The sequence below is a fragment of the Myodes glareolus genome, chromosome 3, assembly GCF_982192425.1.
Source record: "Myodes glareolus chromosome 3, mMyoGla1.1, whole genome shotgun sequence".
Taxonomy (NCBI): Eukaryota; Metazoa; Chordata; class Mammalia; order Rodentia; family Cricetidae; genus Myodes; species Myodes glareolus.
In genome coordinates, this window is record NC_142028.1 from 69,748,967 (window position 1) to 69,765,587 (window position 16,621).

General features: G+C 50.1%; 1 protein-coding gene across 1 annotated transcript in view; it reads right to left on the reverse strand.

The window, feature by feature from the left end:
* Positions 1-13,201, reverse strand: part of Epha10 (EPH receptor A10) — a 36,510-nt gene extending 23,309 nt beyond the window's left edge. Inside the window, exons 1-3 of the mRNA XM_087904625.1 lie at positions 12,746-13,201; positions 10,770-10,834; positions 7,510-8,188 (exon numbers count right to left, since the gene is read on the reverse strand). Of these exons, the coding sequence (XP_087760751.1) occupies positions 7,510-8,188; positions 10,770-10,834; positions 12,746-12,851 (850 nt within the window). The 5' untranslated portion in view covers positions 12,852-13,201. The remainder of the gene's footprint in view (positions 1-7,509; positions 8,189-10,769; positions 10,835-12,745) is intronic.
* Positions 13,202-16,621: the final 3,420 nt, after the last annotated feature.

Below are 16,621 nucleotides of genomic sequence, written 5' to 3' on the forward strand. Positions count from 1 at the left end.
ACAACACGGCCTTAAGGTGCAGCCTAATGTGAACAAGAGAAAAGAAGGGTGCAGCCTTCAAGGACTGGTCCCTGTTACTCGGGGATGGATACACACTCCCATTTAGACAGACAGGCAGGCAGGTAGGCAGCCACACACGCGCGTGCGCACACACGTACACACATGTACACACACGCACACACGCACACACACACACACACACACACCAAAAGTTCATTCTCCTACCACCATCCACTGTGCTCAGTAAGAGCATAAACATTTTCCAGCTCACACAGTGGACTCCAGTGTGGAAGCAGAGCTGGGCAGGTGGAGGGGTGGAGCTGGCAGAATGCTCCAGTGGCTTCTTAGTTCTAATGCGACACCACTCAGGAGCCTCGCTGCTCTGGCCTTCGCTCACCTAACCCAGAGCACAGCTCCTAAGACCAGACTGCAGCCTAACCAGGTCCACAGCAGAGTTCCACCACTCTGGCTTGTGGTCTTGGGCGCCGCGTTGGTTAATCTTTCTGAACCTTGTGGAGACTACGACCTCAGCAAGATTATTGGAGAACTGACTGAGATAAAACCCTGATATGATCCACTTCTGTATGGATTGTTATCATAGTGATATTAACAGTGATCGTGTTTCTCCCTCTCGGGCCCCTGGAGGGAACAAGTGAGCACAAACTGGCTGGCTGATTGAGGCAGAATCTCAGCAGCCCAGGCTAGCCTCCAGCTGACGCTGTAGCTGAGGATTGACCTTGAATTATTGTTCTTCCTGCCTTTCCTAAATGCTGAAATTACAGGCATGACCGTACTCTGAAGACTTATTTTGTTTATTTTGTGTGTGTGTGTGTAGTGGGAGGGTGTACATGGCCCTTCGTGAACATGTAGAAGCCAGAGGTTCATGTCAAGTGTCTTTCTCTGCCTCTGTGCAGCTTCCTTTTTGAGACAGGGTCTCTCTGGGAATCAGAAGTTCATGGCCTCAACTAGTCTAGCTGTCCAGAATGCCACTGGGATTTGCTGCCCCCTTCCTGTGCCGGGGTTACAAACAAGCTCTGCCATGCCTAGCTAGTATGTGAATGCTGGGCATCTCAACTCTGGTCTTCAGGCTGCCACAGCAGGCACTTTTACCTACTGAGACCTTCTCCCCATCCCAAATGCCCATTTTAAAAAGGTCTCAGTCAGGGTTGGGGCAGTGGCTCCTGGCCCCTACTCTCTGCTGTGGGTGGTCCTCACTTGACTCTCCGGCACTTCCCTCCAGTCTGGCTGAGGGTGGAAGACTGGACCCGAGAATACAGAACATCAGCAGGGAGGAAGACTAGCCCTGGGAAAGTACTCTCTTAAGAGCTGAACCATTGCATTTTTTGAAAGGCTTAGACTCAGGAGGGTCCCATTTTGCCCAGAGTCCCATGTAGCATACATAGATGGGGAGAGGGAGCTTGGCAGTCCCTTTCCTTCGGCACAGGGGTTCTCAACCTGTGGGTCATGGCCCCTTGGGGTTCAAACTACCCTTTCACATGGGCTGCTGCAGACTATTGGAAAACACAGATATTTACATTACAATTCATAGCCGTAGCAAGGGTACAGTTATGAATTTGCGACGAAAATAATCTTGTGGTTGGGTCATCACAACACGAGGAACTGCAGCATTAGGAAGGTTGAGGACCACTGCTTTCGTGCAAAATCCAGGGCAGCTACCCCTGTGGGCCTTTGGGTGTGGTCATGGTCAAAGCCAAGACTTGAAAGTCTGGTGCGATTATTAGCTTTGCCGCTCTGGGTTGAGAACACTGGCAGTCAGATGGGAAGTGTGACCCTAGCCTGTGGACTGTGTGCTGAGATAGAGAGGTGAGGGCCTGGACAAGTGCCCACCTCAAGGCTCAGGGTGTTGGGAGGAATGCAGAGGCGCCTTGCTCTCGGTGGAAGAGGGTTAACGTCCTAGCTGTGGTCATCATGGCCCCTTCACGGGCAACTGTGGTCCTCCCTACTTGGAGAGGCATTGTCTAGAAGAGTGTTGTGTTGAAAGACAGACTCGGAAAGGGACTCTGACAGCCAGCACCTTCCTCTTTTCAATGTCACAGTCAGAAATTCAGAGGTCATCTAGCTCAACTGCCACAGCCTTGCCCTGTACCATTTTCAACAGCTTAGCTCATATACCTCATGATGGAGAAGTCTCCCTCTTCCTACCCCTTTGCTCCCAGATAGACAGCTATTCATAGGAAGAGCCCAAGTACCCTGTGTAGAGTCACGTCTGGCACCCCACCAAGGGTCCCAAGTAATCTGTATAGTCTCAGGGAGCAGGCAGACCCACGAGAGACTTGGTGATAAGTTATCTTTGCAACCCTGATGTGTTCCCTAGAGGGAAGCTGAATTTCATTGATTCCTGTGGTAGCTAGAACACGACCCAGGTACCAGTGCAAACCCGGCCTCTTCTGTTACCTTTCTAACCCTCTCCAGCAGCCCCCCACTATGTCCACTCTGAGCCTCACAGAGAGCTTCTTATCCTGACCTGTGATGTCCCACACCCTCTGCCTCCAGGCTTTTTGAGTTCTCCAAAGTCTGCTTCCAACAGCACCTCCCTTGGGAAGTTTGTCCTAGATTTTCCCCCACTCCCCCACTGCCCTGGGCAGGGGGTGATGCCATTATAAGTGACTTTTATCTGGCCTCAGCCTGGGGGTGGGGAGCATGACACAAACCAGAGATCTCTGATCCCTAAGCACCCACAGTTTTATCGTCTGTTATAAGCCAGGTGTCCTAGGCTCTAAAGATGCACCATAAAGTACACAGGAATCTGATTGTCCCCGCCCTGTCACCTCCACACTTGGCAGAGCACAGAGAGAGGTCGTGAGTTGTTAATTCCCCCCAAAATCTGGCTATGGAAATCGCAAACACCCCCTATTCTGATCCACATCTCCTTTCCTGCAGTCTGAAAGGTGGGAATGAGCCACCCTCAGTTTTAGGATAATTCGTCATCTCTGCTCTGGACCCCTGCCTTTCACCTCCCTCCCCCCCAAAGTCAACATTCCATCTGTCACCTCCCCTACTGGTCTTTGTAACCCCCTCTCTACTGCCTCTTTTCAGTGATGTCACTAGTGGGCGGAGCAGAAAAGCAGCCCATTTCCATGCAGGCATAAGGGCTCTGACTATAGACTATTTTAAAACAATCCTAAAACTGACTAAAAGTTGTCCTGCTTTTTATTAGCAACATGCGTCAGCAATTTTAACTCGCGTCGGTAATAAAACACTCCTTCCTCTTGAACAGATTGCTCCCCACACACATTTGGTATGCCACTGCCCCCCCCCCCGCGCCCCACCCAGTAGATACACAGTGTCTCTGGTCTGCAATAAAAGTCCTCTCTTTGTTCAAACAACACGTTCATACACAAAGATCCTATCCACCCAACATCCTGCTGAAGATGCTGTCTCTTCTCCCTTCAAATCCAGGCTGCTAGTCTTTCCTAGTGACTGTGCGTGTGTGTGTATGTGTGTGTGTGTGTGTGTGTGTGTGTGTAAGGGAGTCTCACATAACTCAGACTGGCCTCACACTCACCATGCAGCTAAGGATGACTCTGAACATCTGATCCTCTTGTCTCTACCTCTTGAGTGTTGGGATTATAGGCATGTACTACCATGCCTGGTTTCTGTGATACTAGGCTGGAACCCAGGGCTTCGTGGATGCTAACTCAGTCACATCCCTAAGTTGGATGATGGACCAACTGCGCTATCTGGATCGCTAGACTTCTAGACTCTGGATCCTCGGGGTTCTTTGTTCTTCAGCTGATTGCAGCCTGTTCTCTCCATTGCTCCACTGAAATTATTCTTGCCAAGACCAAGTGAACTCTATCCAACCCTTGACATGTCTGAGTGATCACCGTGCTACAGGCTGCTGTCTCCTGAATACTCAGCTCCCTGAACCACTGCGCTGTCCCCTTCTCCTCTCTACCCTTACCCCTCAGCATACCTCCTCCAATTGCTTTATTTTTAGACAGGGTTTGTTATGTAGCCCTAACTGTCCTCGAACTCACTATGTAGACCAGGTTGTCCTGGAACTCACAGATACCTGCCTTCCTCTGCCACCCAATTGCTGGGATTAAAGCAGTGGTTCTCAACCTGTAGGTCACGAACCACTTGGCAACCCTCCGTCTCTAAACATATTTACATTATGATTCATAACAGTTTCAAGATTACAGTTGTGAAGTAGCAATGAAAATAATTTTATGGTTGGGGTCACCACACTATGAGAAACTGTATTAAAGGGGCGCAGCATCAGGAAGGTTGAGAGCCACTGGCCTAAAGGCATGAGCCAAAATCACTTTTAGAAAACTCATTTTTGCTGAGTATAGGTTACATAACAAGGGTTTTTGCCTGTTGAGTCACCTTGCCTCTTAGGGTCTTTTTCTTTGTTTCTTTTTGAGATTGGGTCTCATGTAGCCTAGGCTAGCATCAGATTCACTATGTAGGTGAGAATGGCCTTAAAGCCTGTTCTCCCTGCCTCCAGGTTCTGAGATAACAGGCTCTCAGCAACCATCCCGCCTCCCATCACTTCCGTCTTCATCACTCAAGGACAGCTGCTTCCACTTCAGTTCAGAACTCGCAGTCTCTCTCCTGGACCATTGTGTTACCTTCCTTCCTCCCTCCCTCTGTCCTCCAACGCTTCCCACCCCGATCCTTTCTTTGCTAGTGGCAGCTTGAGTGGTCTTTTGAAAAAATAAATCTGAAGATGTCGGCTTCCCTCCTCATAAAGTCTTTATCTCACCCTTCACTCAGGGCCCTGCCCCTCTCCCAGCTCACTCCTCGTACGCCCACATGCCCTCTGCATTAACCACACTAGATTACTTATTTAGTACCAACCACTTTGTTCCTTCCTGTCACCATGCCTCTGCAGAATGTCTCAGCCACCAGGAAGAAAAACCTCCCTTCCTTTGGGAAACTCTCCCCGTCCTCGGAACTGGGCTCTCTGTGGACATGTCACAACTACAGTCTGGTGGCTTAGCATTGACTGACACCTAGGAGACAGAGTTCTAGGCACATCTCTAGCATAAGGTTAGCCTCTGAGAATGTCTGTGAGGGATTGTCTTGACTGAGTTAATTGAAGAAGAAAGAAAAAAAAACCCATCTTTGTTTGTTTTTGAGACAGTGTCTGTTTACAAAGCCCTGGCTATCCTGGAACTCACTAAGTAGACCAGGCTGACCTTGAACTCACAGAGATCTTCCTGCCTCTGCCTCTCAAGTATTAAGGGCCCATTGGAGCTGTGGGTGGCACTGTTTCCCGAGCAGGTGTCCTGGATTATATAGGATGGAGAGAGACAGCAAAGCAGCAGCAGGCAGGTAACAGTTCACTGGGCTCTGCTCTTGCCTGTGTATATAAAGTGGCCAGTTCTCTCAGGACCCTGCCTCTGTGGCTTCCTCACCATGATAGAATGTAACATAGACTCATAAGCCGAATAAACTCTTTCTCCCTTAAGTTATTTCTGTCAGGCTATTCTGTCATAGCAGCAGAAAGGAAACTAAGACACACTATCCCCCAATGCATCTCCACTGAGCACCTACCACAACCTGTCCTACAATAGACCCTGGGACTGCTGAGGCTACTGCTGATCTCAGAAACACACGCATATACACAGCGATCTTAGCACAGACATAGAGGACTCCGTGAGAACAGGATGCTTGGGGGAGCTCGGGTTCTTGCCCCTTTCATGTTAACCACAGTTTCCCAGAGAATGGGAGGTTGTGTTCATCCACACACATAAGAACTGTGCGATGCAGCCAGTATCCTCCGCTCACATGAGTGGGTGATGGAGTGAGTAGGAGAACACGTGTCCTGGTTAGCTGTAACTATCAGAGCCGAGCATCATGCGAGTCTCAACTAAGGATTTCTCAGATCGGGGTGGCCTGTGGGACATCTGTGAGGGACTGTCTTGATGTAGGAGGACCCAGTCCACTGTGGGAGGCATCCTTCCTTGGTCAGACTGTCCTGGGCTGTATAAAAACCTAGCCAAACATTTGAACCAGAAAGCAGTCTTCCTCCGTGGCTTTTGCTTTGCGTTCCTTCCCTGACGTTCCTCAGTGATGGACTGTGACCTGTAAACCAAAACCCTTTTTTCCCTTGGGTCGTTTTTGGTCAATGCAACAGGTGAAATGGCAACACCAAGCTTGGTCACCTCCTCTGTCACCTACCATTCTGTAGCCCTGTGTAGCACACGATGCTTTCTTCTTCAATGTTATTTTAACTTATATGTATGGGTTTTTGACTGCATACCACATATGTGCCTGGAAGAAGAGGGTGTCAGATCCCCTGGCACTGGAGTTTCAGGTGGTTTTGAACTACCATGTGGGTGCTGGGAATTGAAGTTGGGTCCTCTGCAAGAACAGCAAGTGCTCTTAACTCCTGAGCCATCTTTCCAGCTCCATATATCTCTTTCTTATGACTTAAAAAAATGAATTTTTGCCCCTTTGCATCTAGATGTGAGCTTGTGTCTGACCCGTTTCTATTGCCCCGACACGCAGAGAAAAGCCTGCTTTAGGAAGTCCATCCTTTGGTGATGAGATGGCTCAGCGTGAATGGGCAATTGCTGTCCAGCTTGACCACTGAAGTTCAATACCAGAACCCATGGTGGAAGGATAGAGCTAATTCTATTGGGTTTTCCTCTGGCTTCTGCTTGTACTTCATGCATGTACATGTGCGTGCTCTCTCTCTCTCTCTCTCTCTCTCTCTCTCTCTCTCTCTCGCATGCACGCACGCACGCGCACACACATACACACACACACACACACACACACACACACGCACACAGAGGAGGGGGAATACATCCTTCGAACTTTCTGACTAAATGTACACATTCCAGATCCCACCCTATCCTGCCGCTTCGAACTCACAGACCCAGAGGCCCAGAAAACACCCCCAGTGACACAACAGATCTATTTCAGAAAACCGAGTGGGATCCTAGGAGCCATCTTGTGCAAGTTGCCACCCTTGATCTCTGAGATGCACCCGACAACCTGGTTTGAATGTGGTCAAAGATGAAGTCCCTATAATGCTAACCTGAGGTTTGAACATGAAGGAGGCATGGTAGAGCAATAGGTTCCCAGAGCTGAGCAAACCTGAATTCCAATCCTGACTGCCCATTCTCCAACTTTACAACTGAGGCAGGTATGCATCTCTTTGGTGATGGGAACCTAGCATATCGACTGGAATACAGAGCTCTGCGTTTTTATTTTTGTTTGCCTGTTTTTTTGTTTTATTTAGTTTAAGACAGCATCTTACTATGTGTCTGGCCTCGAATTCATGCTCTTCCTGACTCAGCATCTGAGAGCTGGGCTTTACCACCTGTCCTAATATATCCTTATATGCGGTCAGATTCACCTCTTCCAGTCGGTCTTGGCTAAGCCCACTAGAAACCGCACAAAAGGTCTTGACTCCCAGCTCCTCCTATGGCTTCTCCACTTCCACTCCTGCCTCTTCAGAGAGGGCACACTCTTTCCTGCCACCTGCATGCTATGTCCCCACCCCATCCCTCCAGGTGCCCTGGATACCTTCACAGATGTCACCGCGTTCCTGAAATCCTGCACTGCAGCTGCAACGACCCACGGGCACCAGCCACTCGCCGTCGGCGCCACAGTGCATGCGGGGAGGACTGCCAGGCTCTCCTTCTGAGTGGGACACGCACGTTCCAGTCACTTCCACCAGAGTGGAGAAGGCACTCTCAGCTGCTGTGGCGGGAAAGGCCGCCAGGCCCCGCACCGTGGCACGGCACTGCTTGTAGTAGACACGTACCGAGACCAGCGCCACACATGCACCCACATCCTGGAAGGCTAGGTGGAAACCCTGCCGGCTGAGGGGGCCAATCTCACGCACCTCTGTGTTCAGCTTCATCTTGCGTTCCCCCAAGTCGCCCTGCGTGAAGCTCTCATCAGCGGCGATAGTGTCTATCTTGTGGGGCCGGTTGCCTCCTAGGCGGGGACGCCCACGTCCCAGGTCGGCCTCAGTTTCCAGGTAGTAAGCGTTGAAAGTCTCTTTGCAGGTGCCTGCGGCGCCAGGGATGCTGCTGCAATCCCGCAGCGTGAACTGCAGTTCCACGAAGATGCGTTGTCCACGGCCGCGGCTAATCCAACCCGTCTGCAGCCAGTTGTCCTGGTTGGGCTCCAGCACGTTGCAAACTTGGTATGTCCGGATGGGACGGTCATGTTCGTCCACGCCACTAATCTCCTCCCACTGAGGCAACAGCACAGAGGTGGACACCTTAGAGCCCGGAGCTTTAGCACTGGCCTGTCTCCACCTTCTTCACTTCCCTTCCCGCCCCCTACCATACAAGCCCCTAAATATGACAAAACGCGGGAAGAGGAGACATTTTGGAAAGGAACAAGTCAAATACATTTTCTTCCCAGTACTGGGGATTGAAGCTAGGTCTTGGGCTTGCTGGGCAAACACTCTACCACAGACCTCTTTCTCTTTTTGTTTTGATATTGCATCTAAGTAGTCCAAGTTGGCTTTGAACTCACTCTGTTGTTTAGCTAGCTAGGCTTACAGGCTTGTGGCATGAAGCCATTTCCAGTCTTTTTCATTTTCCCTTTTCTTTCCCTTCCTTCCTTCCTTCCTTCCTTCCTTCCTTCCTTCCTTCCTTCCTTTCTTTTCTTCCTTTCTTTCTTCCTTCCTTCCTTCCTTCCTCCCTCCCTCCTCCCCTGCCTCCCTCCCCCTCCCTCCCTTCCTCTCTCTCCATTTCTCTCTCTCTCTCTCTCTCTCTCTCTCTCAACAAGATCTCATTCCATAGCCTAGGCTAGCCTTAATCTCTTAATTACATATCCTAGGCTGGCCTCAAACTTACATCAGTTTTTCTCCCTCAGTCCCAGAGTGCTAGTCTTACAGACATAGACTATCACACCCGACTTTCTCTTTTCTTTTTAAAATATGCAGCACTTTGTGGATTTACGTGTTGTCCTTGCAGACCGCACTGATCTTCCCTACATCATCCTAATTTAACACCTGTGCTGAAAACCAGCATGATCTTTATTTTATTTATATATTTATTTTGTTTTGTTTTTGAGACAGGGTTTCTCTGTGTATTCCTGGCTGTGCTGGAACTCACTCTGTAGACCAAGCTGGCTTTGAACTCATAGAGATCTGCCTGCCTCTACCTTCCAAATACTGGGATTAAAGGTATGTGTCTCCACCACCTGGCCAAAATATTTATTTATTTATTTATTTATTTATTTATTTATTTGGGCTTTTTGGTTTTTTGAGACAGGGCTTCTCTGTGTAACATCCCTAGCTGTCCTGGAACTTACTCTGTAAGAGATCTGCCTGCCTCTACCTTCCAAATACTGGGATTAAAGGTATGTGTCTCCACCACCTGGCCAAAATATTTATTTATTTATTTATTTATTTATTTATTTATTTATTTGGGCTTTTTGGTTTTTTGAGACAGGGCTTCTCTGTGTAACATCCCTAGCTGTCCTGGAACTTACTCTGTAAGAGATCTGCCTGCCTCTACCTTCCAAATACTGGGATTAAAAGTATGTGTCTCCACCACCTGGTCAAAATATTTATTTATTTGTTTGCTTATTTATTTATTTATTTGGGCTTTTTGGTTTTTTTGAGGCAGGGTTTCTCTGTGTAACGGCCCTAGCTGTCCTGGAACTCACTCTGTAGACCAGACTGGCCTCGAGCTCACAGATATCTGCCTGTGATCACACCTAAAGGTGTGCGCCCGGCTACAATCTTTATTTCTGTGGATGGGGAAGCTGAGGTTGCAGAGGGAGAGCCACTTGGCTGCATGGGCACTGTGAGTTAAGGACTACCTGAAGTCACTAAACTGTGCTCAGTGACCTTTCTACCTCACTCCACCCCCACCTTGCTTAATCTGTCAATAATCGACAGCTACCAGGAGCCTACTGTGTGTGAGACAATGCCCAGCATTTTCCCATCCAGCCCACACTGCTGTCCTTAGACACAGCTAGTTCTCTCTTTTATTTACCTCACTGACCAACTGAAGCCTTAGTGTTTTCTAGTAGAGCAGCCCTGGCTTGATACCAAGGGTTCCAGAGAATACAAACTCTGTGGCATATCTTTAAAAATTCTTTCATGGGGCCAGGCAGTGGTAGCACACACCTTTAGTCCCAGCACTCAAGAGGCGGGGGCAAGAGAATCTCTAGGAGTTCAAGGACAGCCTAGTCTACAGAGGGAGTTCCGGGACAGACAGTGCTGCACAGAGAAACCCTGTGTTGAAAAACAGAACAAAACAAAAATTCTTTAATGGGGCAGCTGAGATGCCTTAGTGGGTAAAGACACTTGCCATCAAGTCTGACCTGAGTTTGATCCCCAGGACCTACATGGTGTGTGGAGAGAATGGACTCCGACTGGTGGTCCTGATCTCCATGTGCACACACCGTGGCACCAACACATATATACACATACATAAACACAATAGATAGATAGATAGATGACAATTTTTAAATTCCTTTACAATTTCCTAATATATAATGTACTTTAGCTGTATCTCCCCTATTATTCTCTCTTATCTCCTTCCCCCCACCAAACCACTTCTTCCCAGCAAGCCACCCTCCTACTCACATATCTTTGTGTGTGTGGCCCACTGCATTTAACTAAGGTTGCCTGCCTGAGCGTGGGTGGGAGTTTCTGTGGTACATTTTGATCCTAGGTGAATGCAGGGTGCTAAAGGGACTGGCTGAGTCTTGGCCTACAGGAGGACCTGGGATGGAGCGACAGTTCAACACCTACCCCGTTACTCTTGGCCTACAGGAGGACCCTTGGGATGGAACAACAGTTCAACACCTACCCCGTTACTCGGCAGTGCAGTCCAACCCAGTTCAGCCTGGGAAGCTTTGGAGTCCAGGAGGATGACTAAGGAGAGGGGAGAATGGATGTCAGAAAGCCACACTGTTAGATGAGGAGAGTGGAGTGATTGCTGGGTCTATCACAGATTGCCACGGGAGGGGATGGGGAGCAGAGCACACCTCCAGAAGACTAGAGAGGGCAGCCGCGGTGATGAACGAAGGTACCTGTATTCATTCCCTGAGGCTTGTGACAAATGACCACAAACCCAATGGCTTATGCCCTCTCTCCCCGCTTCAGTGTCTGACCTCAACCTCTGCTTCTATGACCATGCTGCCTTCTCCTCTGGCTCCGATTCTCGTTGCACTCATATGAGGGCCATTGTGATCTCTTCATGTCAAAATTCCCACTCCCATCTCCAGTCCTTTTTACCACTTAAAGTGACATTAACAAGTTCTGGGGATTAGGACCTGGCCTTTTTTGTTGTTGTTGTTGTTGTTGTTGTTGAGGTGAATGTCATTCTCAGCCTTCCACAGAGTCCATGGCAAATACTCTAAGGTCAGCTTTCACATTAGGGACAGAAGTCCGTGACCCTCTTCACCCTCCCCAAGTTCCCCCAAATTATGTCTAGCTGTCAACTAGCAGGATGAAACTGTCAACTAGCAGTGGATCTTGGATTTCCTGGGTGCACCCCAAATCCACTCAGATCCAAGGTCAGTTCACCAGTCATGGAGGAGACCAAAACCTTTTTCATTTGCATCCCGGGACTTCGGGTGAAAATGAAGTGGACAGACCACTTAGCAAGAGAAACATCAGAAATCTTTGCTTCTCTACCTAGTCCTTTCCCCAGGGGCTGCTGCCACCTCTACAGCGTTTGAAAGAATGTCATGGACCCATTCACACATCATCCATGGCCCTCTCCACCCCCTCCTCATCAGAAAAGCTTGGAGTCACTTTATTCCCTCAGGATGTGACAGGTTGGCAGCCTGCATCCTTTCATGGGTTGGGCTCAGAGAAGCCCGGGTCTGGATAGCCGAACCCTCTGCTTAAACACAGGAAGCCAGGTCATCCCCAAACCTCAGAAAAAATACTTCCCTAGATTGCTAAGAAAGGGGGTGGGTTTCCAAGGTGGGCTCCTCCAAGAGGGACTGGTTCTAGAGGTAGTCGCGACGGTGGGCAGGGCCGCCGACAGGGCGCTGGGTTTTCATCACCAGCAGTGTTTGGGAATTGCGTACTGGAGGCAGGCATCTGCCATCCCGCGCCAGGACAGACCCTGAGGGCAGAGTCTGCTCCAGGATCTCAGGGTTCTGCACCTGGTTGTGACGCCTCTGGATTCAACTGAGCGTACAGCCCCCAGAGGTGTGGGAGCAGAGGCAAGATTCCGGTGCTAATGACAGCCCCAAATCCTCCGCAACGCGGACCGCGCGTGGTGGACTCGATCCCAATTCAGCACTGCGGACAGCTCCACAATCAGCACTTCGGGCAGCGCCCGGACTCGGCCCGGATGACTAGCAGCCAGACTCCAGCTGTCCACACCACGGTCCCCTTAGATCCCTCTATTTGTCTTCATCTCGCCTCATGCTCGGGTCTCGCCGCATCCCCTCGGTTTTCCTGCTCCCTCCATCTCCCCGCCCTTACACCTCCCACCCCCAATCATTCAGCCTGTCCGTCTCAACGGCCCCTGAACTGCCTCAGGCTCCTGTGGTCCCCCCAGTCTTTCTTCCCCAACCTTCTAGGTCTCCAGACCTAAGCTCCTCAATACCCCTCTCTTCTCTATCGCGGAACCAGCCTCCCCTCTTTCTCCAGTTCTTTCCCGCCCTGCTGCTCGCTTGATTCAAGCCCCCAAACAGAGTAGTCTCTCCAACGACTCCTTCCTCCAGTTACCTAGCCCCCCAACTCCCTAAATTTTTTTTTTTTTTTTTTTTTTTTTTTTTTTTTTTTTTTTTGGCATCACAGGCTCCCAGGCACAACCCACCTTACCTTCCTCGGCGGTCCCGGGCCGCCCGGGTCCCAGAAGCAGAGCGAGGCAGAGTGGCATCAGGCAGACGAACAGGCGCAGCGGGTGTGGACCGGCGCCAGTCTCCATGGTCCACAGACGGAGCTGTCAGTGCGGCGGCGGCTCAAGCCTTGCCAGCCCAGCACTGCTGAGCAGTGCCCCCAGACCCCAAGGCCGGCTGGGGGCGGAGTCTCGCTGTTCACCATCATCCATGGGGACCAATCGCTAGGCCTCACCGCGGGAGGTCCACCAATCCCGGCCAGCAGAGAATGAGGAGGTGGAGTTTCATAGGCCAGGGGCGGAACGCCCAGCTGGAGGGGGAAACCGAGGGGTCCCGCGGATCTCCAAACCGTGGGGGTAGGGCAGCCCTGAGAGCTAGCGGGGCTGCTGAAGAGCTAGACAAGCTGGCGTCGGTGGACTAGCGACCCTTAAACCTTAGCTCTCTGAATCCTGAGAAGTAGGCGCTGTGGGCGTGGTTTATGGAGAGGCGGTCCGCGGGGGAAGCGGCGACACTTGCAGCCTCTTAGCTATTCTTGGGAGCACCCTTGCTCCCAGGACTTGCAGGGGGTTTCCGAGTCTGATAGCCTGACCTGAAGCTCTAGGAAGCTCTGGTGTCTCCCAGTCCTTGGCCTCTTCCTGTGTCTGCGGCTCCCAGTGTTTCATGGTTCGATCCTTCCTCCTTTTTCTCCTGCCCTCATCACACACACACACACACACACACACACACACACACACACACACACACACACACAGAGGCACGGATCCCGATCCTAGGAGCTGCTTGGAAAAAGAGAGTCAAGCCAGAGACAGAGTCCCACCCTACCAGCACCGCTTCCGAGGCTGGGAAACCATGTGGACGCTGAGATGGGGGCAGTGGCAGATTTTGCATGAACAATCCGCTTTCTGGGTTCTTGCTTCTGCTGTCGATACACATAGCAGCACACCCCACAACCTCTATCCACAGTCTGTTCAAAGTGGGGGTCCCCTATGAGCACCCCACTCCTCCCACCCCAGGAGAATGACGAGAAATGCAGCACCAGGCATCTGGGGTCCCTGAGAAAGAGGCGGAGCAGTCCTGGAAGAGTTCAGCCGGAGCTGAAGAAGCCGCAAGGAAACGTGGGACACGACCTCTATTTAATGAAGGTCACTTTTGTGCTAGCTGAAGGTTTAACCATGGGTGGGGGCTGGGGGCCCATAGAACGGAGGAAGCAGCTATTGAGCGTCACCATTTGAAATGAACTGGAGGAGATGAAGCGCCCCCCCCACCTTGTGTCTTTTCACGGGAGGCTAGAGCCCCTCTCCCTTTAGGTGTTATAACAGCCGGAGAAGCTTGAAGTATGAGTGTGAACCTCCCATGCACTTGGCTGCGGGGTCCCAGCACCTGTACATTTTGCTTAGACACATACTCCTCACCCCTCCTAACCCTTCCTGGGCACCATACTCTATGCTGAAGAACTCATCTCTGCCATATCCCATACCTCTGGGCACTGAATGTATAGGGAATCCATGGCATCATAGATCACTGGTCATTCACAAGCTGTTCTCATATTCTATTTCTTTCCCTCCTTTCTTTCCTCTCTCCTTCCCTCCCTCCCTCCCTCCCTCGCTCTCCTCGTGTGTGTGTGTGTGTGTGTGTGTGTGTGTGCGCGCAAAAAAAAAAACTTGCTTACTACACATACAGTTGCTGGACAGTAGTAATGGAGAAGTGAGTGGAGGGTTGGTTTCCTTTGCTTCTGGGAAGAAAGATTATCAGGAAGGGCTGGGCTGAGACACTGTGGGAAACTGAAGCCCTCTGAGGAAGCAAGAGGAGGTGTGGCCTCTGTCTAGTTCCAAGAGGTAGGTGGGGTCCCTGAAATCAGACCTTCCTGAAGAAAGGCTCTTGTATCCCCCCCCACCTCCCTCCTCTCTTCATTCTCCTCACGCTCAGTTGCCCCTCCCCCTCCCCCAGTGCTGGGAGATGGTATTTTTAGAAGCTGCTTAGAGACCCAGGACTCCTTTCATTTTAGAATGAGTCCCTCACTCCACTACTCTCAGCCCCCACCCCCTTCAAAGTCAGGTCCTGTCCCTTTGGCATTCAGTAAGGCGTCAGGCATGGCTTCTAACCGCAGCTCCAGAGACTTCAGCCCAAAGCTTTGGACCCTGTATACAAAAATGAAACACTACTCCCTCTGAGCCACACGGGAATCTTTCAGGAGTCAAACAGATGGAAAAGATTAGCTAGGTAAAGCTACATAGGATGCCCATAAGACACTGTAGCTATTGGGAGACTCCATTGTATGCATGTGGGGGAAGTTGCCAGAGACCTTAGGCATGGGGGTGGGTGGGAAGTAAGGAGAGCGAATTAATCCTTCTCATCCTTCCCGTGAGCAATTTTTATATATAATGCAATCAGAGCAGAGAAACCCTTGTGTTTGCAGATTTATGCAAATCAGCCAGATCTTAATAGGACTTGCTCCAAGGTAGACCCCACTTTTCCAGGAGATTGCAGAGCAGGAAACCTCTGGCGAGGAGATTCCACAGAGTTCCTTATCACTCTGTACCCCATGTCCTCCCTGAGAACAGGACTTGGACCTGAGTTTCCTTGTGCTGTGTTAGTGTTCTCAGTGGAGGAGACGACCCTCTCTGTCCAGTGAGATACTCCCCGCGTCTGTGAAACCAGGATTTCCACATTTAGAAATTTGTTCAGTAATGTGGAGATGGAAGTTATAATAAAGGTGGACCTGCATCCTGGACGACCACTCGGAATTATTTTTGGTGTTGAATCAGGTCTCAGAGTCCATCAAGGTTTCGTGCTGTGGCCTTGGAGGAAGGCCTCCCTCCCATTCAGGCTTCAGGATGAGATTTCTATTAATCAAGTCATTGTTTATAATAGCTCTCAGGGGTTAGGAGCCAGTCAGCCTACAGCCAAGGTTAGGTGCTTCTCTGAAATAGCCCAGAAAGATGGGAGGGGTCCAAAAAGGGGAGGAGAGGCAGGCTCCTCAGTTGGCAGGTTCTTCTCGGCAGGGTTTCTGTCCATGGTTCTGAACCCAGTTGGCACCCTTCAACTTTAGCCTGCCCTGGAACTTCTCTGTGGCTGCATCTTCATACTCAGGTCAGAAGTCACGTTCTACCCCTCCTGTCTAACCAAGACTCTGTGACAGGTGTCTTTAAGAGTCAAGCAACCTTCATTTCCTAGAGTAAGAAATGAGGGGCCCAGGACTCACCTGGAAAGAACTGTTTTCTTTTTAATTTTCTTAGGCTCCTTAAAGCGCGAAGGAGGGGAGGGAGGCTTCCATTATTTCTCTGTCCTCTAAGACCAGAGTAGCATGAAATCCGTATGGACTGTGAGATCCAACTCAACACCAAAAATGATTTCAAGTGGTCTTCCAGGATGCAGACCCAAATGTTTGTTTGTTTTTGCTTCCCCCCCCCCCAAGATAGAGTTTCTTTGTAGCTTTGGAGCCTGTCCTGAAACTAGCTCTTGTAGACTAGGCTAGCTTCAGAACTCACAGAGACCCACCTGCCTCTGCCTCCCGAGTGCTGGGATTAAAGGCATGCGTCACCACCGCCCGGCCCAAATTTTTTTTTCTTTTTAAAGAGGTCAGTATTATGGCCAGGCAGTGGCGGCGCACATCTTTAACCCAACACTCAGGAAGCAGAGACAGGTGGATCTCTGTGAACTCAAGACCATGGTTACAGAGTGAGTTCCAGGGCAGTCTCCAAAGCTACAGAAAAACAAAAAACAAAACAACAACAACAACAACAACAAGTCAGTATTAGGATCTCAGTTTATTTATTTATTTTGAATTATTTTATTATTACCTTTTTAATGTGCATGAGTGTTTTTGCAGTTTATATGTCTGCGCATCATGTGTATGCCT